At 42.4% G+C, this 23,524-nt stretch overlaps 2 protein-coding genes across 3 annotated transcripts; both read left to right on the top strand.

The window, feature by feature from the left end:
- The first annotated feature begins 132 nt into the window (after positions 1-132).
- znf148 (zinc finger protein 148) lies at positions 133-9,399 on the top strand. 2 transcript variants are annotated; one of them, XM_076039803.1, is made up of 8 exons: positions 133-260; positions 2,670-3,024; positions 3,172-3,294; positions 3,438-3,564; positions 3,686-3,769; positions 3,848-3,966; positions 4,532-8,475; positions 8,507-9,399. In XM_076039803.1, the coding sequence occupies exons 2-7, from the start codon at positions 2,707-2,709 to the stop codon at positions 6,161-6,163; spliced, it is 2,403 nt and encodes an 800-aa protein (XP_075895918.1). In that variant the 5' UTR covers positions 133-260; positions 2,670-2,706; the 3' UTR covers positions 6,164-8,475; positions 8,507-9,399. The 2 variants fall into 2 exon arrangements, with proteins under 2 accessions (XP_075895918.1, XP_075895919.1); XM_076039804.1 differs by lacking the exon at positions 133-260 and adding an exon at positions 1,602-1,815.
- Positions 9,400-10,129: 730 nt separating this feature from the next.
- Positions 10,130-23,025, top strand: slc12a8 (solute carrier family 12 member 8). Its single transcript, XM_076039732.1, has 13 exons — positions 10,130-10,689; positions 11,008-11,154; positions 11,983-12,174; positions 12,254-12,485; positions 16,744-16,857; positions 17,032-17,119; positions 17,475-17,562; positions 18,607-18,753; positions 20,686-21,304; positions 21,401-21,498; positions 21,596-21,713; positions 22,263-22,323; positions 22,424-23,025. Exons 1-13 carry the CDS (start codon positions 10,555-10,557, stop codon positions 22,590-22,592), a joined length of 2,208 nt encoding a protein of 735 aa, XP_075895847.1. The 5' UTR covers positions 10,130-10,554; the 3' UTR covers positions 22,593-23,025.
- The last annotated feature ends 499 nt before the right edge of the window (positions 23,026-23,524 follow it).

Genomic DNA, 23,524 nt, shown 5'->3' on the forward strand with positions numbered 1-23,524 from the left:
GATACTGAAGATAACGATCGAGATAAGATGTTTCCAAGTAGGTCACCAAACTGAAGTGAGAGGGAGAGGATCTGCCGCCGTGGGAAGGAGCGCACTGTTTCACTGACTCCAAAATACCACTAGATGGCGACAAAATGGAGAAGAAACCGCTCAAGTCTTCACGAAACGTGATGGGGTACATGACTATTCCGCACACCATCATTACGCTGTAGTGTTAAGCAACAACCATGACAGCTATGCGGGTCTAAAGCGCAAGACAGGTAAGACTGAACGGCCCAGCTTGATTCACAATCATCATTGGCGCGTTGCCGAGAAGCACATTATTGTTTGTGTTAGTTTACGAGCTAGCTGGTTAGCGAAGGTTGCCTTGACTAGCAGGCGGGTAGCATGATGGCCTATTGGCCAGTATGGCTGAGGAAGCTGCAGATGCTAGCGCCAGTGCGAAGTACATCTTCAGACAAGTTTGTTGGGATGTTGAAACGAAACGGGTCTGTTGCCAAGTATGTTGGTGCTTTGCGGGATATGGAATATCAAACTGCCCGTGGCGTGGCGTGACATGACGTGTTTTAAAGTGACGACTGACCATCGACAGCGACAAAGCTGTCAATATTTGCTACATTTTACTAACAGCTAGCCTACTAGCTTCAAACAGGCCACAGACTTTGAGGGAAAAACACGCATATTGAAACAAAGTATAGCTTCCGGTTTGTACTTCAGTATAAAGTACGAGAAACGGTTATTGGTTTGAATATGATGACCCTCCAGATGAGATTAGCGGCTGTGGTTCTGTAATATGCCATTCGCACACAATGAAGTTTACCATGTATAATAAAAATATTTTTGAAACAAAAGTTCTGAGCACAGGAATCAACTACTTTGCTCAAAGCCAGCTGCATTTCTCTTTCTTTATACACTACTAGTAAAAAGTTTGGCCACATACTCCTGATTTAATGTTTTTGTTTTGTTTTGTTTTTTCCCATTTCATGACTAGAGTAGATTGTCACTCAAGCCACCAAAACTATGATTGAACACATATGTATGTATGTATTACACAAATAAAGTGTGAAATAACTCAAACAAGTTTTATATTTTAGATGATATAGAATAGCCACCCTTCATATAAAAATTGTGTGTGCATATACATATATGTATATATATATATATATATATATATATATATATATATATATATATATATATATATATATATATATATATATATCCGACCATATATATATATATATATATATATATATATATATATATATATATATATATATATACACATATATATATATATACATATATATATATATATATATATGTATATATATATATATATATATATATACATATATATATATGTATATATATATATATATATATATATATATATATATATATATACATATATATATAAATAACATAACATATTTAGGTATTTAACATTTTTGTTCTTTTTCCACATGAATGCACACATCTTGTTCATACATATTTGATGTCATCAGTATCTATCTACAGTGTAGAGAGTAGTAAGGTTTTTAGTAAAAAAAAAAAAAAAAAAAAAAATTGACTGGTAGTGTAAGTTGGGTATCATAGATGTGGGGATGAACACATTGAAAATCCCGGCAAAATTGTTTATCATTACCCTTCAATTGTTATAAAGTTGTTTTACACAAGCGGCAACGAGCTTTAACTCTGAAAGTCCGGCTGCCTCTTTTTCCGGTTTCTCCTGCGGTTGTCAAACTGCGATGTGACAAGCGCGGCTAGCTAGTTGGCTAGCGGAGGCTAGCCCACTTAACCCAAAGTGACACAGTGAGTGTGTTTACGTTGTGGGGCTTATTGGTTGTTTACATTGTCGCTGTGTGTCCACGCCGTGTCATTCTACTGCTTACCAGATTCACTGCGACTTGACCATCCGCTAGAAAACCACACTGTCGATCTTGAAGCAAAGGGCCTGTAGTTGCTACGTAAGCTAGCGTCAAGATACTATTTTTCAAAAAAAATCAAGCGCTTGTCAAGTTAACGCCTAAGACTTGTATAAAAGTGTGAGAAACAAGCAGGGACGGTTAATATAACAACAATAAAAATGAAAATAAAAAGCTGCGTGCGTAACTTTGCTTTCTCAATTAAGAGATACAGTTTCAACGTTAACGTTTGCCGTTCTGGGGGGAAACGTATTCTTTTAACTTTAGTAGAAATTAGTTGATTAGCGCAGCTAATTTTGCGTTGCCTCGTTAGACAAAATATGCATCCTTTTCAAAGTGACGCTTCTAAAATTGGCATATTGCGATTAGATTTACATGTATCTAAGTTTGTATTTACTTCAGACTGAATTTACACTGGAGTCCGGAACTATCTGAAAAACTGACCCAGTTTCACTGGTTAAAGCTAAACTGACTTACACTGATTAACCAATAACTGTGAGACCCGGTTTTCAGAGCTTTTAATGCATACATGCCATGTTTAAAGTAACATTTGCACATGAAAATATCCAGCAAAACAAAGCCACGTCAAAGTCATGAAGTTTTCCCATTAAAAAATCAAGACGTTTAAACTGGTAAATTACCTTCCCGTTAATGTTTCTGTTGTTGTGATGTTCGATTTAACTAAAAACAGAAAAGAAAAAAAAAATACACACATCTGACGTTCAGCATATGATTTCTCAGTCCTTTCTTTTAATGTCACAGACTAACTCTGTGTAAGATGAACGCTGAGGACAAGCTGGAGGGCATGCTGCTGAAGTGCAGCAGTGGAGGCATAGACGGAGCTGGGCGAGCAGGCTTGGTGAGCAGAGGAGGACTGGTGGTGATGACCCTAGGTGAGCGGTCCCTTGCAGACCACCCCCTGCTGGCTGAGGATGACAATGACGACGATGACAATGAAGATGACAGTGAGGATTTGTCAGAGAGCTCACTGGTTACACATGACCTGGTGCCTCCGGAGCAGCTAATGATGCAGGAGATGATGAAGAATGGTGGAGGAAGAGGAGGAGAAGAAGAGGAGGGGGCAGGTGGAGGCAAGGTTAGAGTGCATTAGTTTCCCAGCTTGCTTTGTGTGTGAGTGTGTTAACGTTGGATGAGACAGATTTCAGTTGAATTTTATTAACTGCTGTATTACTTCTCCTAAACAGCCTTTCTACTTATGATCCGTCTCCTTTCTTTATTCCAGTTAAGCATTAAGCAGGAACTGAAGATGTCTGAAGCACTGGCCCACGTGTGGAAGGACAAGAAAGTGAAAGACCTATCGATGAGTCCCAAGAAGAAAAAAAGGAAGCAGCGCTCACCCGCTAAGGTGTGACAATTTCTATCTGTGTTGCTTCTTGTGGCGGAGGGGCAAAGCTGAATGTGTGTGAGAATTTCACATAGTTGACAGCTGTTGGATTTAAAATAAACAACAACATGGCTGCATGCCTGTTTTTCTTTTTGATGACGTAGATTCTCAGCATTGACGATGATGATGGATCGCTGGGGCTGCAAAACCCCAAGTGCCACGTCTGTATTCACTGCAATGCTGCATTCAGAACCAACTACCATCTGCAGAGGCACGTCTTCATTCACACAGGTATGAATCACTCAGTCTAATGCCGCTGTCATCACTTTTAGTTAGAACTATGACTAAGCGTGGGGCTGGGTTTCTTTGTTTGTTTGGTAATTTTTTCTCAACGATACTCATCGTACTCCAGGTGAGAAGCCCTACCATTGCAGCCAGTGTGATATGCGCTTCATTCAGAAATACCTTCTTCAGCGACACGAGAAAATCCACACGGGTGAGTGAGGAACACGTTCGACCATCTTGCAGCCATCGTGCCAGTCGTAAGTTGGTCATTTTCTTTGCTTCTTGTTAGGTGAAAAGCCTTTCCGCTGCGATGAGTGCGGAATGAGATTTATTCAGAAGTACCACATGGAAAGACACAAGAGGACACACAGTGGAGAAAAGCCCTATCAGTGTGACTACTGTCACCAGGTAAGACCTTTTTTTTGATTGAATTATCTGGCAGAATGTCATTTGGAAAAAAAATTTTTTAAATGGAACTTGTATACATAAATGAATGAATACATTTATTTCTAAAATGTAACTGTGTGTATATACAAAACGTATTAACAAAAACATAAAATACCACACATAGTTTAAAAAAGGAGGAGGAAGAAGTAAAAAACGTTTTAATTTTAGACTATTCTTCAGCTTGCAGCAAAATATTGCTACACAGATATTCATATAAATACGTAATATATAAACACCCATATACATATTTAACATATATACACTACATAAATATGTATACAAACATTAAAACAACATAATTATAAAAATAAGATATACCACATACATACATAAATGTAAGTAGAATATAACACAATATTACATAATATAACATGATGTAGTGTAATAAACATGCCGCGGGAAGTTGTATCTTAAAACAAAGACATAACAATGTTAATGATTTATGACGCTTGAATAATCTGCTTCACAGTGAGTTTGTCTGTATGAAAGTAAAGACTAATAAAGGTATTGTGTGCTTGACCCACAGTACTTCTCCAGAACAGACAGGGTGTTAAAGCACAGGCGAATGTGCCACGAGAACAGAGAGAGAAAGGCCAACAAGGCGGCCGCCAAGGTCGGCCCCTTGCGCGACGAGTCCTTAGGACTGCCCTTCCTCACCAAAGAGTGCGCGCTCCCCAAGAAAAAGCGGCAGAAGTGCGCTGACAGGAGTCCAGCCGCCTCCACCAACACTCAGGCAGGCGGCCAAACTACGGCCATCGCGGAAGCGGAGCAGGCGGAGCGGAGACGCAGCAAACCCGAGGGTCTTCCTCTCTACGCCTTGCCCTCCAAAGTCAAGCACGAGTACGTGATTGCCGACTACTCGGTGGACCTCCCCGAAGAGACGGCCTGCCACCACCAAGAGGGCGACGCGTCGTCAGAAGACGCAATTCCTCCTCGGCTCGTTCTGAAGAAGATCTCCAAGAGGAGCCTCAAGCAATCCAGCCACCATGCTCCTCCCTGCCTCCCCGCTTTGTCCTCCTTTGAGGACAACGCCAAGGCCGGCCGGTACGCCTTCGAAATAGTGGAGAAGCAAAGTCTTTTAGACGCCGAGAGCAACGCCGAGCTCGAGTCGGTCGAAACTCTCCAGGGAGGCCCGGCGAAGCCGGCGGCGAGCAGCACAAACTACGACGACGCCATGCAGTTTGTCAAGAAGAAGCGTTACCTCCAGGCCGCCATGGCCAGCAACAGTCGGGATTACAGCCTCAACACGAGCGTTTCCTCCCAGACGCCTGTTACCCAGAGCGTGGTGTCCACCGTCATCGACGAGACCGTCCCCGCCACCATCCTGGAGGGCCAGCCCATCAGCGCAGCGGAGATCAAGACCATACACGACAAGGGCGTGTTGCCCGACGAGGTCCTCCAGACGCTGCTGGACCACTACTCCAACAAAGCCAACGGGCAGTCGGACATCTCCTTCAGCGTGGCCGACACGGAGGTGACCTCCAGCATATCCATCAACTCCTCGGACGTTTCGGACAGCAGCCCCGGCGAGAGCCTGGGAGCCTCCAGCGCCCCTCCCCAGCCGCCCGCGGAGAAGGTCAGCCTCCTGCAGGAGTACTCCAAGTTCCTGCAGCAAGCCTTGGAGAGGACCAGCCAGAACGACAGCTACCTGACCAGCCAGAGCCTCAGCCTGGTGTCCGAAAACCCCACCCTGGCCGGACAACCCCTCTTCTCCACCGAGAAGCAGTTTCCCTCGCCCAGCAGGTTCAAATCAGGGATGAGCTCACCGTTAAGGACCACGATAGAGAAGTCTCACTTTGGATTACTGGTCGGCGACTCCCAGCACTCCTTCTCCTTTTCCGGCGACGAGTCCACGCCTCCCTCCGAGGTGTCCCCAGCCGAGGACGACTTTCTGGAGCAGGTCTCCACCTCCAAAAAGACGGAGGCGCCGCAAGGCATCCTGCAAACTTTTCAGATCAACTCCTTCGATCAGAACTTCAAATCAAACTTCCCGCCGTCGAGATCTGGCACCTCCTCACAATTTGCAGTTGCCAATGGACAGTTGGGTCTCCGAGGTCACAGCACAGACTTCACAGAATTCCCCATAGTCAGAGTCACTGAGACAAGGTCTCAAATGAACTCATCTCCCGACGTCTCATCCAGCGAAACCTTTGGCTGAAGGGAAGTGGGCAACAATACATTTCTGTCTGTAATTTTAGCAGCACTTTATACCATGCCTCAATGTTTGTTTGTTTTTTTTTGCCAAACAAGTCCCATATGCATTTTTCTTTGAGCGTTTTGTCATACACAGATTAACCTTTTGTGGAGGTTTCCTTTTTTTTATACGCATCGAGGAGAAATACCGACAATTGGCAAAAAAAATAAAATAATTAGCATTACCCCTTTATAAGGAATTACAATTTTGCATGGGTTCATTTCTTGCTCCAGAATGTGTTTTTGAGAGATTAAGCGACCAAAGTGTAACGCAAATATACCAATATACACACTTTTATTAGTAATTTCTGTTTGCCTTCGCAAAAGTGAGATCCAGTAACACTGGCTAGTGAATCAACATTTACTTTGTAAAATATAGTTCTCTATTTATGTGTTCTTGTGGGTTCTACCTCCCCTGCAATCCAGACATGGAGCTCCAATGAAACTGCTTAAATCCCACAGTTTTCAATTTAATTCCAAAGTCACCTCAAAGGGTCATTACTCTGAATGCTACAGGAAAGTTGTTACTAATTTCATTTCATTTATCTAACTTGTTTTTAGATTTGGCCTAATTTGGTTGCATGGATAATGAAAAAATAATAATACTTGTTTGATTTGTGTGTGGATACATTCACTGAATTTCCTTACCCCCAGATAATATATAGCTGCATACATTTAATGTCTGCAGGATAAACTCTTATTTGACTTCGGAGGTATAGGTGAGTCATTTAAAAATGAAAGGTCCCACGTTATATTAACATTTTTAGAGCTTGAGTTCTGAATCAATACTTTTGTGGGAACTTCCAGATGTTAGGATCTCGACAGAAACGCGGCTAGTGTCTGAGAGTGGAAAATACACCTGACGTCAGGTGTTGTTTTCTAATCTGAGAGAGGTATTGTGCCCTTGCTGACATCACAAGGGACATGTTTCCCAAAAGAAAATGTGTGTTTTCTGAAAAGTAGAGCAAGCCTAAGAAGTAAAAGATGTACTTTACTCATTTCTGGCGACTTCATGGACAGACTAGATAGACAATATTGTCAGGAAACATTGATAAAGTGGATTTTGCCACGAATAGAATTTTAGAATAATGTGGGACCTTTTGAAGTTAACACGATTGTGCTCAATCCTTTGCACAATTTGCACGGTTCACCACTGGGAATGTAAAAAAATTGCTTTTGTGGAATAATAGAATTATGCTTTTTGCCTAAAGTGCAACTGTACATGTTCAATTAGATTTTGAGTCTGACCCCTGAATAGAAGCTCTCGTTGTGTCCATTAAGAAAATCTAAAAATCAATGTTGATCCTTTTAACTGTTGTTACTCCCAGTGGACCTCTGGTGGCTGCAGCTGAATTGTCCTCATTCTGCAGAGATGCACAAAAACTTCACTTTGCAAAAGAACAATGGGACTTTTACTCATTTGTATTGATTTCTAGGTTGTTTTAGTGGGGAGCTCTTTGTTTTTAAAGCTAAGCAGTCTGAGACAGTGCATGAAGAAATTAGGTGCTCAGTTTCTTTTTTTTTGTTTGTTTATTTAATTTTGTTCTGCTCTGGTGCCTTTTTTTTTTGTTATTATTATTATTCCGGGCTTGTCTTTACTTCTTTTGTTTTATTTGTTTGTTTGTTTTTCATAGGCTGCGCTTTAAGGCTTATTCCACTTGCACAATATCAATAAACACATAAGCTATAATATTATTGAGTCTTTTCTAGATTGAGTGGTGGGAGCTATCTTATTTTATCCATTCTACTTTTCTTGTCCAAAAACAGCACAAGGTTTCATCCACAGATTACATGTGGCTTGAAGGGTTTCATTGATGCTGCTGCAGTATGTAAATATAAGCTCAGAGTTGTGCCCTGCATATCTATAGCTTTGGTAATTATTATCTATTTGCCAGTCACATCTGTCCAGGTCTTGCTGATTGTGTGAGATGTCTTTTGTGTGCTCCATCTCTCAGTTTTCCCTCCTGTGATGTATTTCCGTGATTCAGAGTGTAAAGCAATGTTTTGGCATGGAGAACTCATGTTAAGCTCCCTCTTGTTACAATTCTACTGACAATCAGGGACAGGCAATGCCCATGCTAATCATAAAACTTTTTATTCCCCCCTTGTCAATCATTCCCTCGAGAATTTATAGAAAGATGTTCTACTGTAAATAGGCTGTATAATTCTATGGTCTGAGAGTTTAAAACATTTTTGATATTGTGCAAGATACATATTTTGTCAGTTGGAGGCACAATTTGATTTTGTGGGGTTTTTTTTTCTGTTTTTTTTTTTCTGGTTTGTTAAAGTCAGCAATGACCTAATTCAGCTTCCTGACACGATGTGGCTGTTTGTATGAATATGTCACAGCTGTCACCAGACTCGGCAGCGTGGCTACAGTTGGTACATGTGATTTAATATTTGTACACGTGTGCGTGAGCCAATAGAGTAGAAGTCAATGTATACTGATTGTGAAAGGCACCGGTTCCCTAATGGAAAAAAAATACATACATCACCTGAAATTCTTTTTCTTATTAGTTCGTGATCATTTTTTAATTTGTCTCTTGCATTGAATAGGACTTTTCTTTTTGGAGGGGTGCGAGAGGGGTGAAATAATCAACCCACCCATGTTTTTTTGAAGCAGTTATTCAAAGCACAGTGCTGAAGAGTACCCCATAAATTATATCAGAAGCACTGTGTCTTTTTTTTCTCAACTGTTGTCAGTAAACTGGCCATAAGTGTCCTTGTATAAGCTATAGACAAAAAAAAAAGTTTTATGTAAAAAGATCTAAATAACGAACCTTTTGATAAACTATTTTTGAAACATGTCATTTATGGCACTGATATGTACAGTCTATCGTATGCAGTCTGTTGCTACCTTCATTTATTACTGTGCAAGTTGTTTGTGTCGCGATATTTCAAAGGCAGATAGATAGGAATCTCTTCTTTGACTCCTTGTTGTAGGTCACTGAGGATGACTCCCCCATCTGCATCACTGTAAGGTTGATCTGAAGTTGGACTGTAAGGTCTTATTTGCATGGTCTCTGACTTGTCGGGTCGTGTTATCTCGTTTTGTAGATATGTTCAGCTTTAATTGTAGCTGATTGATTTCGATCAAGTAACCCATGATTAGATTTTTTGCAATATTTTATGATTTGTAAACAATCTGATTGTTGTTTTGATTGTTGTGTGTCCTTATAAATAAAAGAAAAATCAAATATTGGACCCAGGAAAATCATTGTCCTGAAAGCCTTCACTGTCTTGTAGTTTTTATTTTTTGATGTTTTAAACCCTTTAGGTACTTCTTGTGCACACAGTGACATAAGGCCCTGCATGCACCTTAAATAGTCTGATTCAGACGAAGAACTTTCCACCAGTGAAAAGGTAGATTATGTCGAAAGGCGCCTCTATTTCCATTTAATGATTAAGTCAGTCCTCCCTGGACCTGCCAAAATCAACACATGATCCGTGTGCAAGCAGCAACACACCCTGGAAAGTAACCAGTGACAACACTTGTATTTTAATGCACCTGTTGACTGTTGTCTGATAGCAGCAGGAGGGCTGGGAGTTTTCACTCTCACACTGTCCAGAATGACTAGGAAGCTTCAGAATGACTGCAGTGACTTCTTGCAGCTTGGAATGATGTGGGACCCAATGTCTGGTAGGTTCAATCTGCCGTCGATACATCAGAACATCCAATAACACCAGACATCGTTTGAATACAATTTTAAATTAGCCATGTACGGTGTTGAGACGTTTTTATTGTTGATGTATTTTGCTTGCTAGCCAAAGCCAATTAGCACTACCTGTTGTTTCCTAAAAGTTCTTCAACTGTTGAATAAATACAAATGCATAGAACTGTTTGCTCAATTGAAATTGTTGAATGTAATTTTTTTTTTTTTTTTTTTTTTTTTTTTTTTTTAAATAGAACTTGGCAATTTGAAGAATGTAAACCTACAAAGTTTAACTCAAAACAATATAAGCGATTGATGTAAGAACCTTTCATCGTAATTGCCCTCGACGTCTCCAACTTTTCATTCAGAAAGAGAACTACGCATTAAAAACAACAACATAACGACATGAACGTAACATTACTTTTATTTTTGTTTTGGAATGTGTCTAAACCTTTAAAACTTAAACAAGCCCAGCGTGCAGACGGTGATTGAGGAAATGTTGACAGCCACGCTCTTGACCGGAATACATCCTCCTGTTACATCCGGGTGACCTCGTGCTGCACCTGTTGGTAAACCGGATAAGTTTTGAAGACAAACGCCGGTTCACTCCTTCAGCAAACCAAACCCCCAGCGTTCGCCGTCGGGCTGGACTGTTTGGTCGCGACTTTTCCGCAGAAATAACACTGCGTTTGCGCAGGCTGAAATGGAGAGAAGCCTGGCTGTGGGTTGGACCGTGCACACCCGCACCCAGGAGGGAGAGCTGCTGAAGGAGGGGGAGCCCGCCAGCGCCCCCAACACTCACCCTCACGTGTGTGATTTGTTTCACGAGGATGCACAGGTGGGATCATTTTTTAAATTCTTATTTATTTATTTATTTATTTATTTAATTTTACTTTACTTTAAAACCAGGAATGTATTGTTAATATATTTTCTTTTGCATGCATAACAGGGTCCCATATTGTGCAAAATACACGTGTGTGTGTGTGTGTGTGTGTGTGTGTGTGTGTGTGTGTGTGTGTGTGTATATATATATGTATATAAGAAAAAATAATTAAAACTGGAAAAATAGTTTAGTGCCGGATCTTTGTATGTATGTATATTTTCTTGCATTTTCATGTTTAACCTCACATGGTAGGTACATATTTTTTCTGTTCAGAGTTTTCAGCAGAGCAGTCAGCCTTGGTGGAGGATCAAACTGTTCGTATGGGAACCGGTGCTCTTTGGAACCTGGGATGGAGTTTTCACCACCTGCATGATCAACATCTTCGGCGTGGTGCTGTTCCTACGCACAGGTTACCTCGTGGTAAGTCTTCCAAGACTATTGTTTTCCATCTCTCTTTAGTTCACTCTATGGGTTAAGAACAATGCATGGGCCAGAAACAACCGAAAAATCTGACTGTATTTGTGTGCTTTCGTGTGGGGAGCATTTCATCCAAGACACAAAATAACAACCCAAATCTATGTGTGTTTTTAAAGAACCGTGTCCCTCGCTATGCAACATCCAGCCGTTTGTTTGATGATGATGATGATGATGATGATGATGATGGTGACTTTGACACACGTTGATTTTTATTTTTAGCTGCAGCAATTATTAAGCATGTGCCATCCTGTCAGTCGATCGCGAAACCTTGGGCGTGCACGTGTCATCGCAGGACGACGCTACAAAGACCCTGCGATTGTAACCGCGACATCAGTTTGTTCAGTACGTGACAGCTAAAATATAGTCAGCGTAGGGATGACAGGGTTTCATCTCCAGCGTGACATCCATCCTTATTATCTACAGGTATTGTCTCATCTGAACGAGTGCTTGTTTTTGCCTGCCTCTGTCTGCTTGAGTCTTTCTTTCCCCCAAGAAAGTATCATTACAGTGGAGTCCTAGTTTGTTTAAAGTTCCAATTATAAAAACCTTTTTTAAAATCTGTAATCACCGTATCTCTTCATGAATAATTCTGCGAAATAGTAATGAATCCTATGCAAAAAACATACATAGAGAAAGTTAAAGGGACATTTTTCAGAGGATTGATCACTTAAACTGGGTTATTCCACCAAGAAACTTGAACTTGCTTTGATTACTCAATGTGCGCTTTCGACGCAGTATTTAAGTATCTTCGGCTTCACCCGTACGTGGCAGGGCAACACTGGCGTGCCGCTCGGCATGCTGCTGGTCTCACTGGTGGTGCTGGTCGCCCTGGTGACAGTGATGTCGGGAATCGGAGTGTGCAGCCACTGCGGAGTCGGAGGCGGAGGAATCTACTCCATGATCTCCACCGTCCTGGGCGGCAGGGTCGGTGGCACCGTGGGCCTCCTGTATGTGTTTGGACAGGTACGATTTTCCACTTGGCTTTTATCTAATTTTTTGTTGTCATTAAATTTGAATGAATGAATTCACTCTCCTCTCGCAGTGCGTTGCCGGAGCCATGTACATCACGGGCTTCTCCGAGTCGGTGGCCGAGGTGCTGGGCCTGCAGGGCCAGTGGGTGGTGCGGGGAATGTCTGCGGCGGTACTGCTGGCCCTGCTGGGAATCAACCTGGCTGGTGTCAAGTGGATCGTGAGGCTCCAGCTGCTGCTGCTGGCTGTGCTGGCCATCTCCACGCTGGACTTTGTCATCGGGACTTTCACGCACCTCGACCCAGGTAGAGCTCGGGAGCTTAAACACAACCACGGGACGGATGAGTAAAGGAGCTGTTCTGTCATTGTGCAGTTGGGATTATGAAAGGCAGGTGGACTGTTTATTGCAACAGCACCTGCCAAAGAAAAGATGTGAAGGAAATAGATGCTCGTAAAACCTCAATGACCTTTTTATTATTTCAGTTTTCAGCTTATCGATTTCACTGATGCGCAGCCTTTGTTTGTTTCGCTGGCCCCCCCATGTTGTGCATTGGTTGCTGAAACTGATTTATTCACAGCAGCAACAGGGCAAGATTTACCGCAGGATTTTCTTTGGTTAGCAAATTTAAATTGCCACTTTTATAGAGAGGGAAAGAAAAACATCCATGTGGATCAAGACATTTAACAAGCTTGTCTCGATCTTGGCTCTGCTGTTGGTTTGTCCTTGTCTTTCTTTTGGCTGTTTGAAATTTAAAAAAAATGAAGAAAAAAAAAGTATCGATCTAAATAAGGCTGAAATAGTCTGGAATTTTTTGGAATTTGCAGCACATTTTGCGGCCAGTAGATGGCACAATTGTATCAAATAATTCTCATGGTATCGCTCTTTCCTTCAGTGTTATTTTATCAGATAATTCTGCAATTTCTCTTTAATCACAACCATATTTTTCTGCACATTCTAGTTTGTTTTTGTTTTAGATGTAGTTGTAATTTCCTGTTTTTTTATTCTTCTTCGTGTGTAACTTGAACAATTGGCAGTCTGCTTACCAACATTTCTCTCTTTTTATTCTCTCTCCCCCTGTGGTGAGAAAATGTTGCCTTTATAGACTAGATTGTATTTTTTTTTTTCTTCTGCTGCCCTACAGGAAGTCCTTCCCCTCGTTTCCTGTTCACACTGATTATCAGCATCCTGTCCAGTGGGAAGAAAAAAAGTGTTTCACATATCAAGTATCTGAAAACACACTCACCCTCAGCTTGACATAGCACAGAATAGGAAGAAAAACAAACCTTTTTTAGCTTTTAAGTCTTGCTCACTAAATGCTCACTAATCACTGGAAAACAGAACCAAGCACTCGTCGCCCCAACGTCCGCAGCCTTTTTCATGCCGTAGACTTTTTTTTCTGCAAAACTTTTACAGTTTCATCTTTTGATCAGTCTAGCTTGCTCAAATTTAGCGCTGCTGTGCTGTGCTGTGCGGTGCGGTGCGGTGAGGTGACCTCACGGTTGGCCAAGGACCAGCAGGCCCTCTCTGGCCCGCTGGAAAAGCCCAGATTAGCTTGAAAGCGAGGCACATCCTGAAGGGAAAGGATGTGGTCACACTTTGATAGCGCGTCTCCTTGGAGAACTAATCCCTCCGCTAGGTTTGGCTCGTAGCGGGACATCGCTGCTTGCTGGCGGATGCTCTGGACCGACCATACAAGGGTAGAGTTGGAGTGAAAGCTCTGATGCCTGGAGACAGAACTTATCCTGGGGGTTCCTTGAAGAGAGACTACATCAACAAAGGAATGTTTGATTAGTTTTATTGCAAATCCAACAGCTTTTTAAAATTATTATTAAAGGTCCCTTATTCTACTGATTTTTAGACCTTTTTTTATATGTATTTTTTAGATTTTTCGTAGTTGTGATCTCCATCTGTTGAGTGTTTTAAGTCAATCCCATCATATTACAGAAAATCGCGATGTGAATATATCCCAAGCGTGGAAAAGAATATATCCAACTTTCGACATGCAGCCAAACCATTGCATTGCGCGCAGATGAGATCCAGCCCGGCCCATTGCGCCTTCACCCATACCCACTTTGTCAATGCGTAGCCCACTCCCCACACAACAGGAAGTCAGAATGTGCTCTCTCAGTCTGGGCTTTAGGGTGTTAACCAGACTCACTCACATTTTTGTGCAGTGACAAAGACAGAAGGCCGGAACTGAGATCAGAGGCCTGATGCTGCAGCCGCTGCTGCCGCTGCCGCTGCATCTTCTCCTCATATGATCTGCTCTGTAATAAATAGCTCTCAGTCATTCCGGTGGGACGTCTCTCCCGCCTCCTTAACCCCTCTGTACGAGCGCTCTCCTCTTCACGCCCAGCTGTTTCTGCCGGCTCGTCAGGGAGACAGGAGGTCAGCCAGGTCGAGGGTGAAGCCTCGCTGTAATCTGGCCGCGCATTCCAGTCCGTATCAGAGGAACGCTCGAGCCCCGACGCCCATCAACGCTCTCTTGAGGCGCTGCGCGTATTAAAATAAAAGTGTGAACCCCCCCCCAAAAAAAGGCACCCTAATCTCAGGGTAAAGTACGCGAGCTGAAGAGGAAGCTTCTAATCAGCCACAAAAACCCTCTGCAGCGAACATCTGGATGGGAGCTGATTTCTGCTCTAAATGCTTGCAGCCCCGTTCCCAGCTTGCCAAGCGGTTATTTAGGGAGCTAAATGCTTATATCAACACGCTTACAAAAACACGCTGACGGCTATTTCAACTCCGCTTGTTTGTATGCCTACAACTGCTCGGCTTCTCACACCCTCTCGGAGCCGCGACAAGTGTTTCAAAAAAATCACCCAACAGTCACAATTTGGCTAAAAAAATAAAGATTTGTACATCAGGTGCTAAATTATAGGGAATAACTTATTGTACCGAAAGGGAAGTAAAAGTTGGGGTGTCTTTTGTGCATTTTTATGCTTTTATTGAAAATTTTGTGTAATATGTCTAGTACCCCTACTAAAATGGCTAAATACAAATACATAGAAAAGCAAAAAAATAAAAAGCATAATAAAACACGGCATGAAATCATGGCCTGTCCCGTCCTCTACTAGATCTGATGCACATTTTAATTATTAAACAAAACTATAACAGAACATCTTTTCTGCTGTTCAGAATATAATAAACATGCCTCTCAGTCTTCTGACTGCACAAAACCTGCAGCGGTCCTGCTGTGGTTGTCGCCCCGAGGCTTCTAGCCAAGTCGCTCAGACCGTGTGTTACTGGGAAAAAGTGGGACCAAACATCCTCCGCATGAGGTTTTAATCCCATGCTCGTGGGATGAGTGCAGGTTTTTTTCTCCTTTTTTTTTTTTTTTTTTTTAACAATCAGGTTCTCTTCGTCCAAATATTTTTACCTCAAAAATATGTGAACGCCCAACACCGAGTGGAGTCATGCGTGGCTGGATGTTGGCGTGTGATGTTGTAATATGGGTGGGGAGCCTGCGGCGCAGACATGGACACTGACTGCTCTGGATTTGACAGTTCCTGATTGTTTGGACAGTGGGCGGTCTCACGGGGTCACAGAGTTTGGCTTCCAGGGCCCGTTTAACGCCACTTTTCACATCCTTGATACATTCCTGACATCGAGAGCACGTTCACATAGAGCCACTTGTGGAGCCCGTACGCTTCTATGCTTTGCAAATAACAGGCAAAGAGGGGACCATCCTCAATCTGCGTTCCTTTATTTTCTTTCTTTCTCTGGAACTTGGAAGCTGCCGAGCTTCTGAAAAGGGTGGCGACTTCCTTTTGGATAAACATGTCATTAATCTGAGAGAACACATTCTTTCCCATCGCAAGATAACCGCGGGGGAAATGTCCGGCGTTGTAACACAGACGTCCCTCCAGATTGTTGTGATTTTAAACACCTGCATAATCAACAAATAGACCTGTTCCCACTTTGAACGATTCAACTTCCTGTCTCTGAACTAATGCAAAGTGTTCAGAGGAGTTACTAAGAAAGAAAAAAAAAGCACACGGTCTTCTTTTGCTCTTAGGTGATAAAGCAGTATGTCGACATTTCTTGGCTGGATTCATCACACATTATTCCTTAAAACAAAAATTGTATGCTTTCCACGTACTGACTCAAGAAGTCTCTGAATATGCCATCATCATTATTATTATTTCAATTTTTCAATATTTGACACGTCAACTATGTCACCATCTGCTGGCTTGACATGGTTATGTAGGCGTTTTCAACCCTGTCTGTGCTGCTGTGGGGATGTAGAAATGTTAATACATCTGGATCGTGATTGGAATTCTTCTTTTTGAAAAAAATATAAATTTTTAAATTATCTCCTGTCATTGCAGTTAAATATTATGTGTCATGATTGCATTATTAAGTTTGGAGCATTTTTGTCTTTTTCCTTTCTTTTTTTTCTTCCTACGCTTATTCTCATACCAAATATGATGTGATGCAAGTTGCAATGGTGCGGTATGGCAGGTCTTTACTGTCTGTCAAAGGGTTTATAAGTGAGTGCTGCTGCTGAATGAAACCTTTGAAGCTGCTGTGTGATTTGTGTGCCGCCGCTCTTCCTCTTCCAGAGCACGGCTTCGTCGGCTATTCATCGTGGCTGCTCGGCACTAACAGCATGCCAGATTACAGTCCAGGAGAGAATTTCTTCACCGTCTTCGGCGTCTTCTTCCCTGCCGCCACAGGTGAGCCTCACCCCGGTGTCGGCCTTTCATCAACCGTCGTCACCGCAAATGCATTCAAACATTTACCAACTTGTTCGTATCGCTTCCATTTTGTGGTTCGCTGCAAATGTTGCCACAGTGTGAAAATGTGGTTTGCGCTGTATACATACGCGATGTGTGTGTTTGTGTGTGCAGGGGTCATGGCAGGCTTCAACATGAGCTCAGACCTCCAGCGGCCTGAACATAACATCCCTGTGGGAACACTGGCAGCTGTCTTTACTTCGTATGACGACGCCTCACACAACACAAAAAAATACGAAAGAATGTAGTCGGCCAGCTGCGGAGTTCACACTGAAGGGATTTGTGGGAGTACCAGAAGTTCTAAGTTGCATTAAAAAAAAACAGTGTCAAATAATGGGGAAGTCCGTCTGCAAAAAAATGCTAATTAAGAGGCAGCAAACGTTTCGATAGAACTGGGGCTGGCTGACTGGTTTCTTTCACTCTTTCACTGAGATTGACTTCATCTGAAATTGATAGCAAACCCCATCACACATGACATGACACAGCACCTCTATTAATAGCACAAGAAGCCGCGGCTCTTTAAAGGTACCGTGCGGTGTCCTGTCGCTGACCCACAGGTGGTTCCTGTATCTGGTCTTCGTCTTCCTCCTGGGCGCCATCTGCACCAGAGAGGCCCTGCGTTACGACTTCTTAATAGCAGAAAAGGTAAACGTGTCTCTCTGCATTTCCACCCCGCACCGTTTGAAGAGACCCCCCCCCCCCACCCACCCACCCCCTGAATGGAAAGGCCGAGGCGAGGCGATGACGCTTCCTTCCTGATTTTGTGTCGGTTTGAATTGACTCACAGTCGCCGCTCGATTGAGAATTTGGCAGGCAGGCACAGTTTTTAATTAGTAGCTTGTGCTGCATTGTCGTTCAGCTCTGACTCAGCCTTGCTTCTGAACAAAGTCCACACAATTTAGACACAAAGAATGAATAAAATGTTACATTTTATTAAAATCATTATTAATTATTCATCTACTTATTTAAAATTTAGAGCATATAACAAACACCAATACTTTAAAAATATATATTTTTCTAATAAAATATTTTTCGTTTTTCTTCAATTTTAGAGAAACCTTAATTAAACACTCAGTGACGAAGATTGAGTTGCACGTAATGGTAAAAAAAAAACACACACAAACTTAAGACTGCCACGCCGTCACGCATCATGTACTGTACCCGTAACTCGTCTGTTCAATGAACATTTGGCATTTGAACTCCGGGGGCCGGGGTTTGGCTTGACACAGAGTGCTGATTTTATCCAGATTGCTTCTGCAGTGGACTGTTAAGCTTGGAATCGTGCTTTAATACAGATTCCTGTCAGACCTTTGCTTTTTATGAGTCGTAAAATTTGGCCGCGCAGTAGAATCTGTTTTTTTTAAGTAAAATGTGACCAAGAACACAGCAAAGCCAAGTTTGTTTTTTTTTTACTTAATCTAATTTAAAGGTAAACGAACACATGACTAATGTTCTGTGTGCCAGTAATAAGTCTACTTTCTATCTTTAATACAAACACATAGTTTCAAATAAAATAAAATTTGCCTTGGCTAATCCGTTGAGCGAAATTGTGAACTCAAACATCGGGGGGGTTTTCATTGTTTTCACAAGGGGCCGACAGTAGCGGAACTGAACTGGGCGTCGCTGTTGTGAGCCCTCGGCCCCACCCCATCCTCTTCCAGCCTCTGTTTGTTTTCCCTCTTCCTCCAGGTCTCCTTGGTGGGCTTCCTCTTTCTGCTGGGCCTCTACATCTCCTCCCTGGCTTCCTGCATGGGCGGCCTGTACGGAGCACCCAGGATCCTCCAGTGCATCGCCCAGGAGAGGGTCATCCCCGCTCTGGCCTTCCTGGGAAGAGGGGTGGGTGACTGGACGCCGTCTTAGAAGGAACAAAATCACCATTAAGCTGTATTTTATTTTGCCTATCCTACCCTGGAGAGCGATTATTTTCGTCACACCTATTTTCAGAACCCATTATTTTAACTGCTTCTTCATTTGGTTGCCTTGGTTAAGTTCATGAAATCAGCAGGGAGAAAATCGGACAGCCTCTAACAGATTGATGGCTGCATTGTCCTTGCAGACAATATAACTTCGGGGGGGATCCAGAGTTCATCTATTGACTTTGGAAGCCAGTTTGATGCTTCCTTCTCTCAACTGTGTTTCATCGACCCTTGTTTGAATAAATATCCCAAATAGATGCAGGGCACTACAACTATTTATATTGAATACCCTTTGTTAGTCTGTTGAAAGTTCAATGTAGAGGCAGTTGGGAGGCCTTCAGTTGAAAATAGACGTCTGGTCTCATGGTCTAAACAAGGCATGGGCAAACTACGGCCCGAGGGCCATATGCTTTTTAATCCGGACTGCCGAACTTGAAGAAATTATATTAATACTAAGTAAATCATAACATGGCTGTATTTTCAAGAGTAATTTCAATATAGAACTAATTACTGCGGGGCTTCAAATTAAAGCACGTTTTCTACATATACCATGATTTATTTTTCCTCCTATGAGGTGGGTCGCCAAAACACTCCATCCATCTGCTCCTGCTCCGGCCTCTCTGTCAATTTTTACAACCCATTGTGGCCCACCAGTCAAAAGGTTTGCCCACCCCTGGTCTAAACTCTCGGCGAGCATGTTAAAGTGAGAAATACTTGCATAAAAATAAAAGTTTGTCGAATTTGAAATCAGTCAAGTGAAAAACAGTGAAAAATCCCAAAAGCACATGTATGTAATTAGTCGCACTATATGATATCAGGTGTGACTATAACACACATCAGTAACTTCCCCTACCTTAAAGACAATATACAAGTGACAAGACCGACAGCATTATAACAATAAGTTACAACACACTGATGCTGCACAAGAAAACAGACAAATAATAAAAAAATAAAAAAAACGCACACAGACATCCACACTGTCACGTCTGACTACGAGCGCGTCCCCCGCCCCCGCCGTATGGCAGCCGTGTCTGGCCTCGCTCACGGCTCTGGAATGAAGCCTTAGACATCTTGGCCCAAATCAAAGCGTCAGAACAAACGCAGGAAGGGGCCGATGGGCAGGGCCCCTGCCGGCTCCCTGCGCTGTGTGATCTGGAGGTGCGCCAGGCGCACTGGAGTGCTCCTCACTGCGGGGACAGGAGCTGGGAAGTGGGAGAAAGCTGGCTGGGAAACCATGTTAAAGCAATTAGGTAATTTCAGACAGAGAGAGACAGAGAGAGAGAGAGAGAGGGAGTAAGAGGGTTCATTCTTTGGCAACTCTGCATGTACGTGTTCTATATATAAAAGTTGGTAGACAAGTTAAAGAGTTTTTGGGTTTATAGGGCTTGTTTATTTTTCCAAACTATAAATATATACATATATACGTATATATACATACACGCACACACATATATGTATTTATAAAAAATATATATTCATACAGTATATATGTACACATACATACATACAGTACATGTCATCAACCAATTAATTTTATTTAAATGTAATTTATTTTTCAATTTAAAAAACCTACAAAAAACAATAAAGATTTTAAACTAACGTGGGATTATTCATAAAAACTGATGTTCTTATTACAAAGGACAGGTGATGTTGAATCAATGTTGACAGTTCCACTCTTAATGCACATGTAACATGCTACAAGAAAAGTCACTTACAATTACAATCTCATGTAGACACAAATACTTCAAATGTGTTTATTTTCCTTTCGTGAGAGGGATGATATTGGGCCGCGCTGCATCATTAATGGCACTTGTGCTTGTTTCTTTGTTTTGACATGGACTCTTTCTTCCAGGGAGGCCCAAACAGGACTCCAGTGGCAGCCATCATTTTGACCAGCCTTCTGACTCTGGCCTTTATATTCATCGGCCAGGTCAACGTGCTGGCCCCCATCGTCAGCATCAACTTCATGCTCACTTACAGCTTCGTCGACTACTCCTACTTCAGCGTGGCCATGACCTCCAAGCTGCAGACCAAAGACGCAAAGGACGTCCCCGCCGCAGCCAAGGTGAACCAAACCAAGTCGAGGAGGCAGAGCTGCAGGCCTTTGATCGAGGTCACTCTCCCAGGTTACGGGAGCCGGGACAACAATTTGCACCTAAATGGAACTTTGTTAGAGTTTGCCAAGGACATGGACCAGATCTTTCCCCCTGCATCAAATTCTGATGCGGCAAAGACGTCCTCCCCCATGCAACAGACGGACACAAGAACAAATGCGTCCACCAAGCAGAAGCTGATGGACAGCTTCAGGTTGGACCACAACAGCAACACATTCTCGGACGAGAAACAGCACGAACTGAGCTCATCACACACGGAAGCGGCGATGCAGTGTGGTGATGGGCATTCTCGTACTGCTGCAGAAGAGCAACAGAGCAAAAATTCAGAACTGCGCAGTGCTGACAAAAATGCTGCAAGTGAGTCTCTACGACCATTTATCAGCAGTTAGTTAAGCAATGGAACAGAAGTGGAGACTAAACTAAGTAACCTGAAGTCTTCTTTTTAACTCTTAGGTTCTGGAAGTAAAACTGAGTTTCACAGCTTTGAAACCGCAGCGACGCAGGATTCGCACATTGCAAAATTCTGCAACCACTGGGTTGCCCTAATTGGTGTAGGTTACACTTTACCAACCATCACTTTGTTTTCGTTTACTCAAAACAAAACAAGTCACTGAATTATTTTTTTTTTCAATCATATCTTTTTTTAAGGCACTGACCTCCATACTCATCATGTTCACCATCGAGTGGGTTTATGCTGTAGCAAACATAGTCGTTGCCCTGCTGCTCTTCCTCTACATCGGTAAAGCCAGCCCAGGACTACCTCTAGGTTAGTTCCACTAGTTTACTTCCTGTTTAGAGACACTCGGCTTCGCCTCATTTTCACGCAGATGTTCTGGGTCCTGTGTGTTTATCGTGCTGCAGCTGGTTTTGTGTACAGAAGTAACTTTTGACTTGAGATACGTTGTAGGACGGACAGCGTTCTTAGAAATGCTCTTCAGTCCTCATGTGACCCGGTGGTGTACTTTGAGATTGGCTGCTGGGAGTTGTTCTTGTGGCCGGTTTTGCTGGGCAGGCTGGCAGCTGTTATAGCCGAGGATTTCTAGAATAGCTGGCAGTGACACCCAGCATCTGGGCATCAAACCGCACTACACTGACTCGCATTCCTGAGCCGCGGCTCTGCAAGTGTTACACACTTGTCCCACACACAGTGCTATTTGAGTCTCTTCGCCCTGCTACGATACTGTTCGAACACCAGCAACTGTGTTTGCTCCATGTGGAGGGTGTCAGATTTTTTTCATAACTTTAGTTTAACTTGTTTTATTTGGATGTGTACATTAATTGTTGGATTATAAATAATCTATTTATTTATTTGCAGGTGTTGCAGCACGATTCAGCTTTCTTAAATGGCTCAAATCGACATTAAATAGCATTTGCAGGTAATATTGACCTTTGAGTACAATGCACTGGATACACTTTGTAACATTTGTTTCAAAAAACAATGCCTCGTCTAAATTGTTTCAATTTCCCATACTTAAGGAGGAACAAAACGCCTCGGGACGAGATGGTGATCACGCCCTCTTTGTGTGCCGTCGGCCTGAAAACCAAGCAGCTGACGGAGGAGAACAGCGACTTTGCCTCCCGTCACCGCCATCACCAGTCTTCGTTTATCACGGCGGACGAAATGGTGCAGCCACCCCTACGGTGACATTGACTGTTTCCGTCAAGCATGTTTGCTGTCTCCGACAAACTCTGCCTCAGAGCATCGAACCACACGCAGCCCACAGTGTACTAAACAGGAAGGTTCCCTAGTTTCCCTTCGTGGCTGGTGAAATGTTGCACGAAGTGAAAGTTTACCAGTGACTGATTGCCAACAAATCAAGGTGCTCATCAGATTGAAAAATGTTTTATTTAAAGAAAGCTTAAGACATTGGCAGACCCTGCAATGCTTGTTCTGCTGTCGGTTCTGTATGACTGCATCACTTCTGTGAAATTCTGCTAGACTGATCAATATATGTTGCACATAACAGAAAGTGGACTTATATGTGAGTCAATGTCTGCGTCAAAAGCATATTATTGTAGCCCCCACCTGTCAAGAAATATTTAATTCCAAAATGTAAATAAACCAAGATCTGCGACGGGTGTTGGGCTTAAGACTGCTGGCTAGAAAAGTAAAGTTTGTGTCAAATAACTAATCCAGAATCTTTAGACCATGTCCTAAGAATTTTAACTACATCATTGTTTTTAGTTTTAATTGAATGAGGCACAGAATGTCAGGCAAAAAGAAAAAAACCTACAGTGTCAATAGTGGGTATAGGAGCATCATTTTTCATGGATAACTTTGAAAATTTGTTTAGTTGAAGGCACACTTTTCCATCCATACTTCCAAATTTGTATAATGTTTTTAAATAATAAGAGAATAATCTTAAAATCTTTAATAAAGAGGAAACCCTTCATTAGTCAAATATTACACGATACAGTGTAAAAATCACTTGCATATTGCATAGAACCAGAAAACAAAACAACTTAAACCTCCTCATTAACCAGCAGCAAGAAAACACTCCAAGTTTCATTTATTACATGACATGATTGTGTATAATAACATGTATCTGGAAATAACCAGATACTCTTCCTTGCCCT

This window comes from Nelusetta ayraudi, unplaced genomic scaffold (genome assembly GCF_046127955.1).
Source record: "Nelusetta ayraudi isolate G7.1 ecotype Tasmania unplaced genomic scaffold, CSIRO-AGI_Nayr_v1 ptg000060l, whole genome shotgun sequence".
NCBI lineage: Eukaryota > Metazoa > Chordata > Actinopteri > Tetraodontiformes > Monacanthidae > Nelusetta > Nelusetta ayraudi.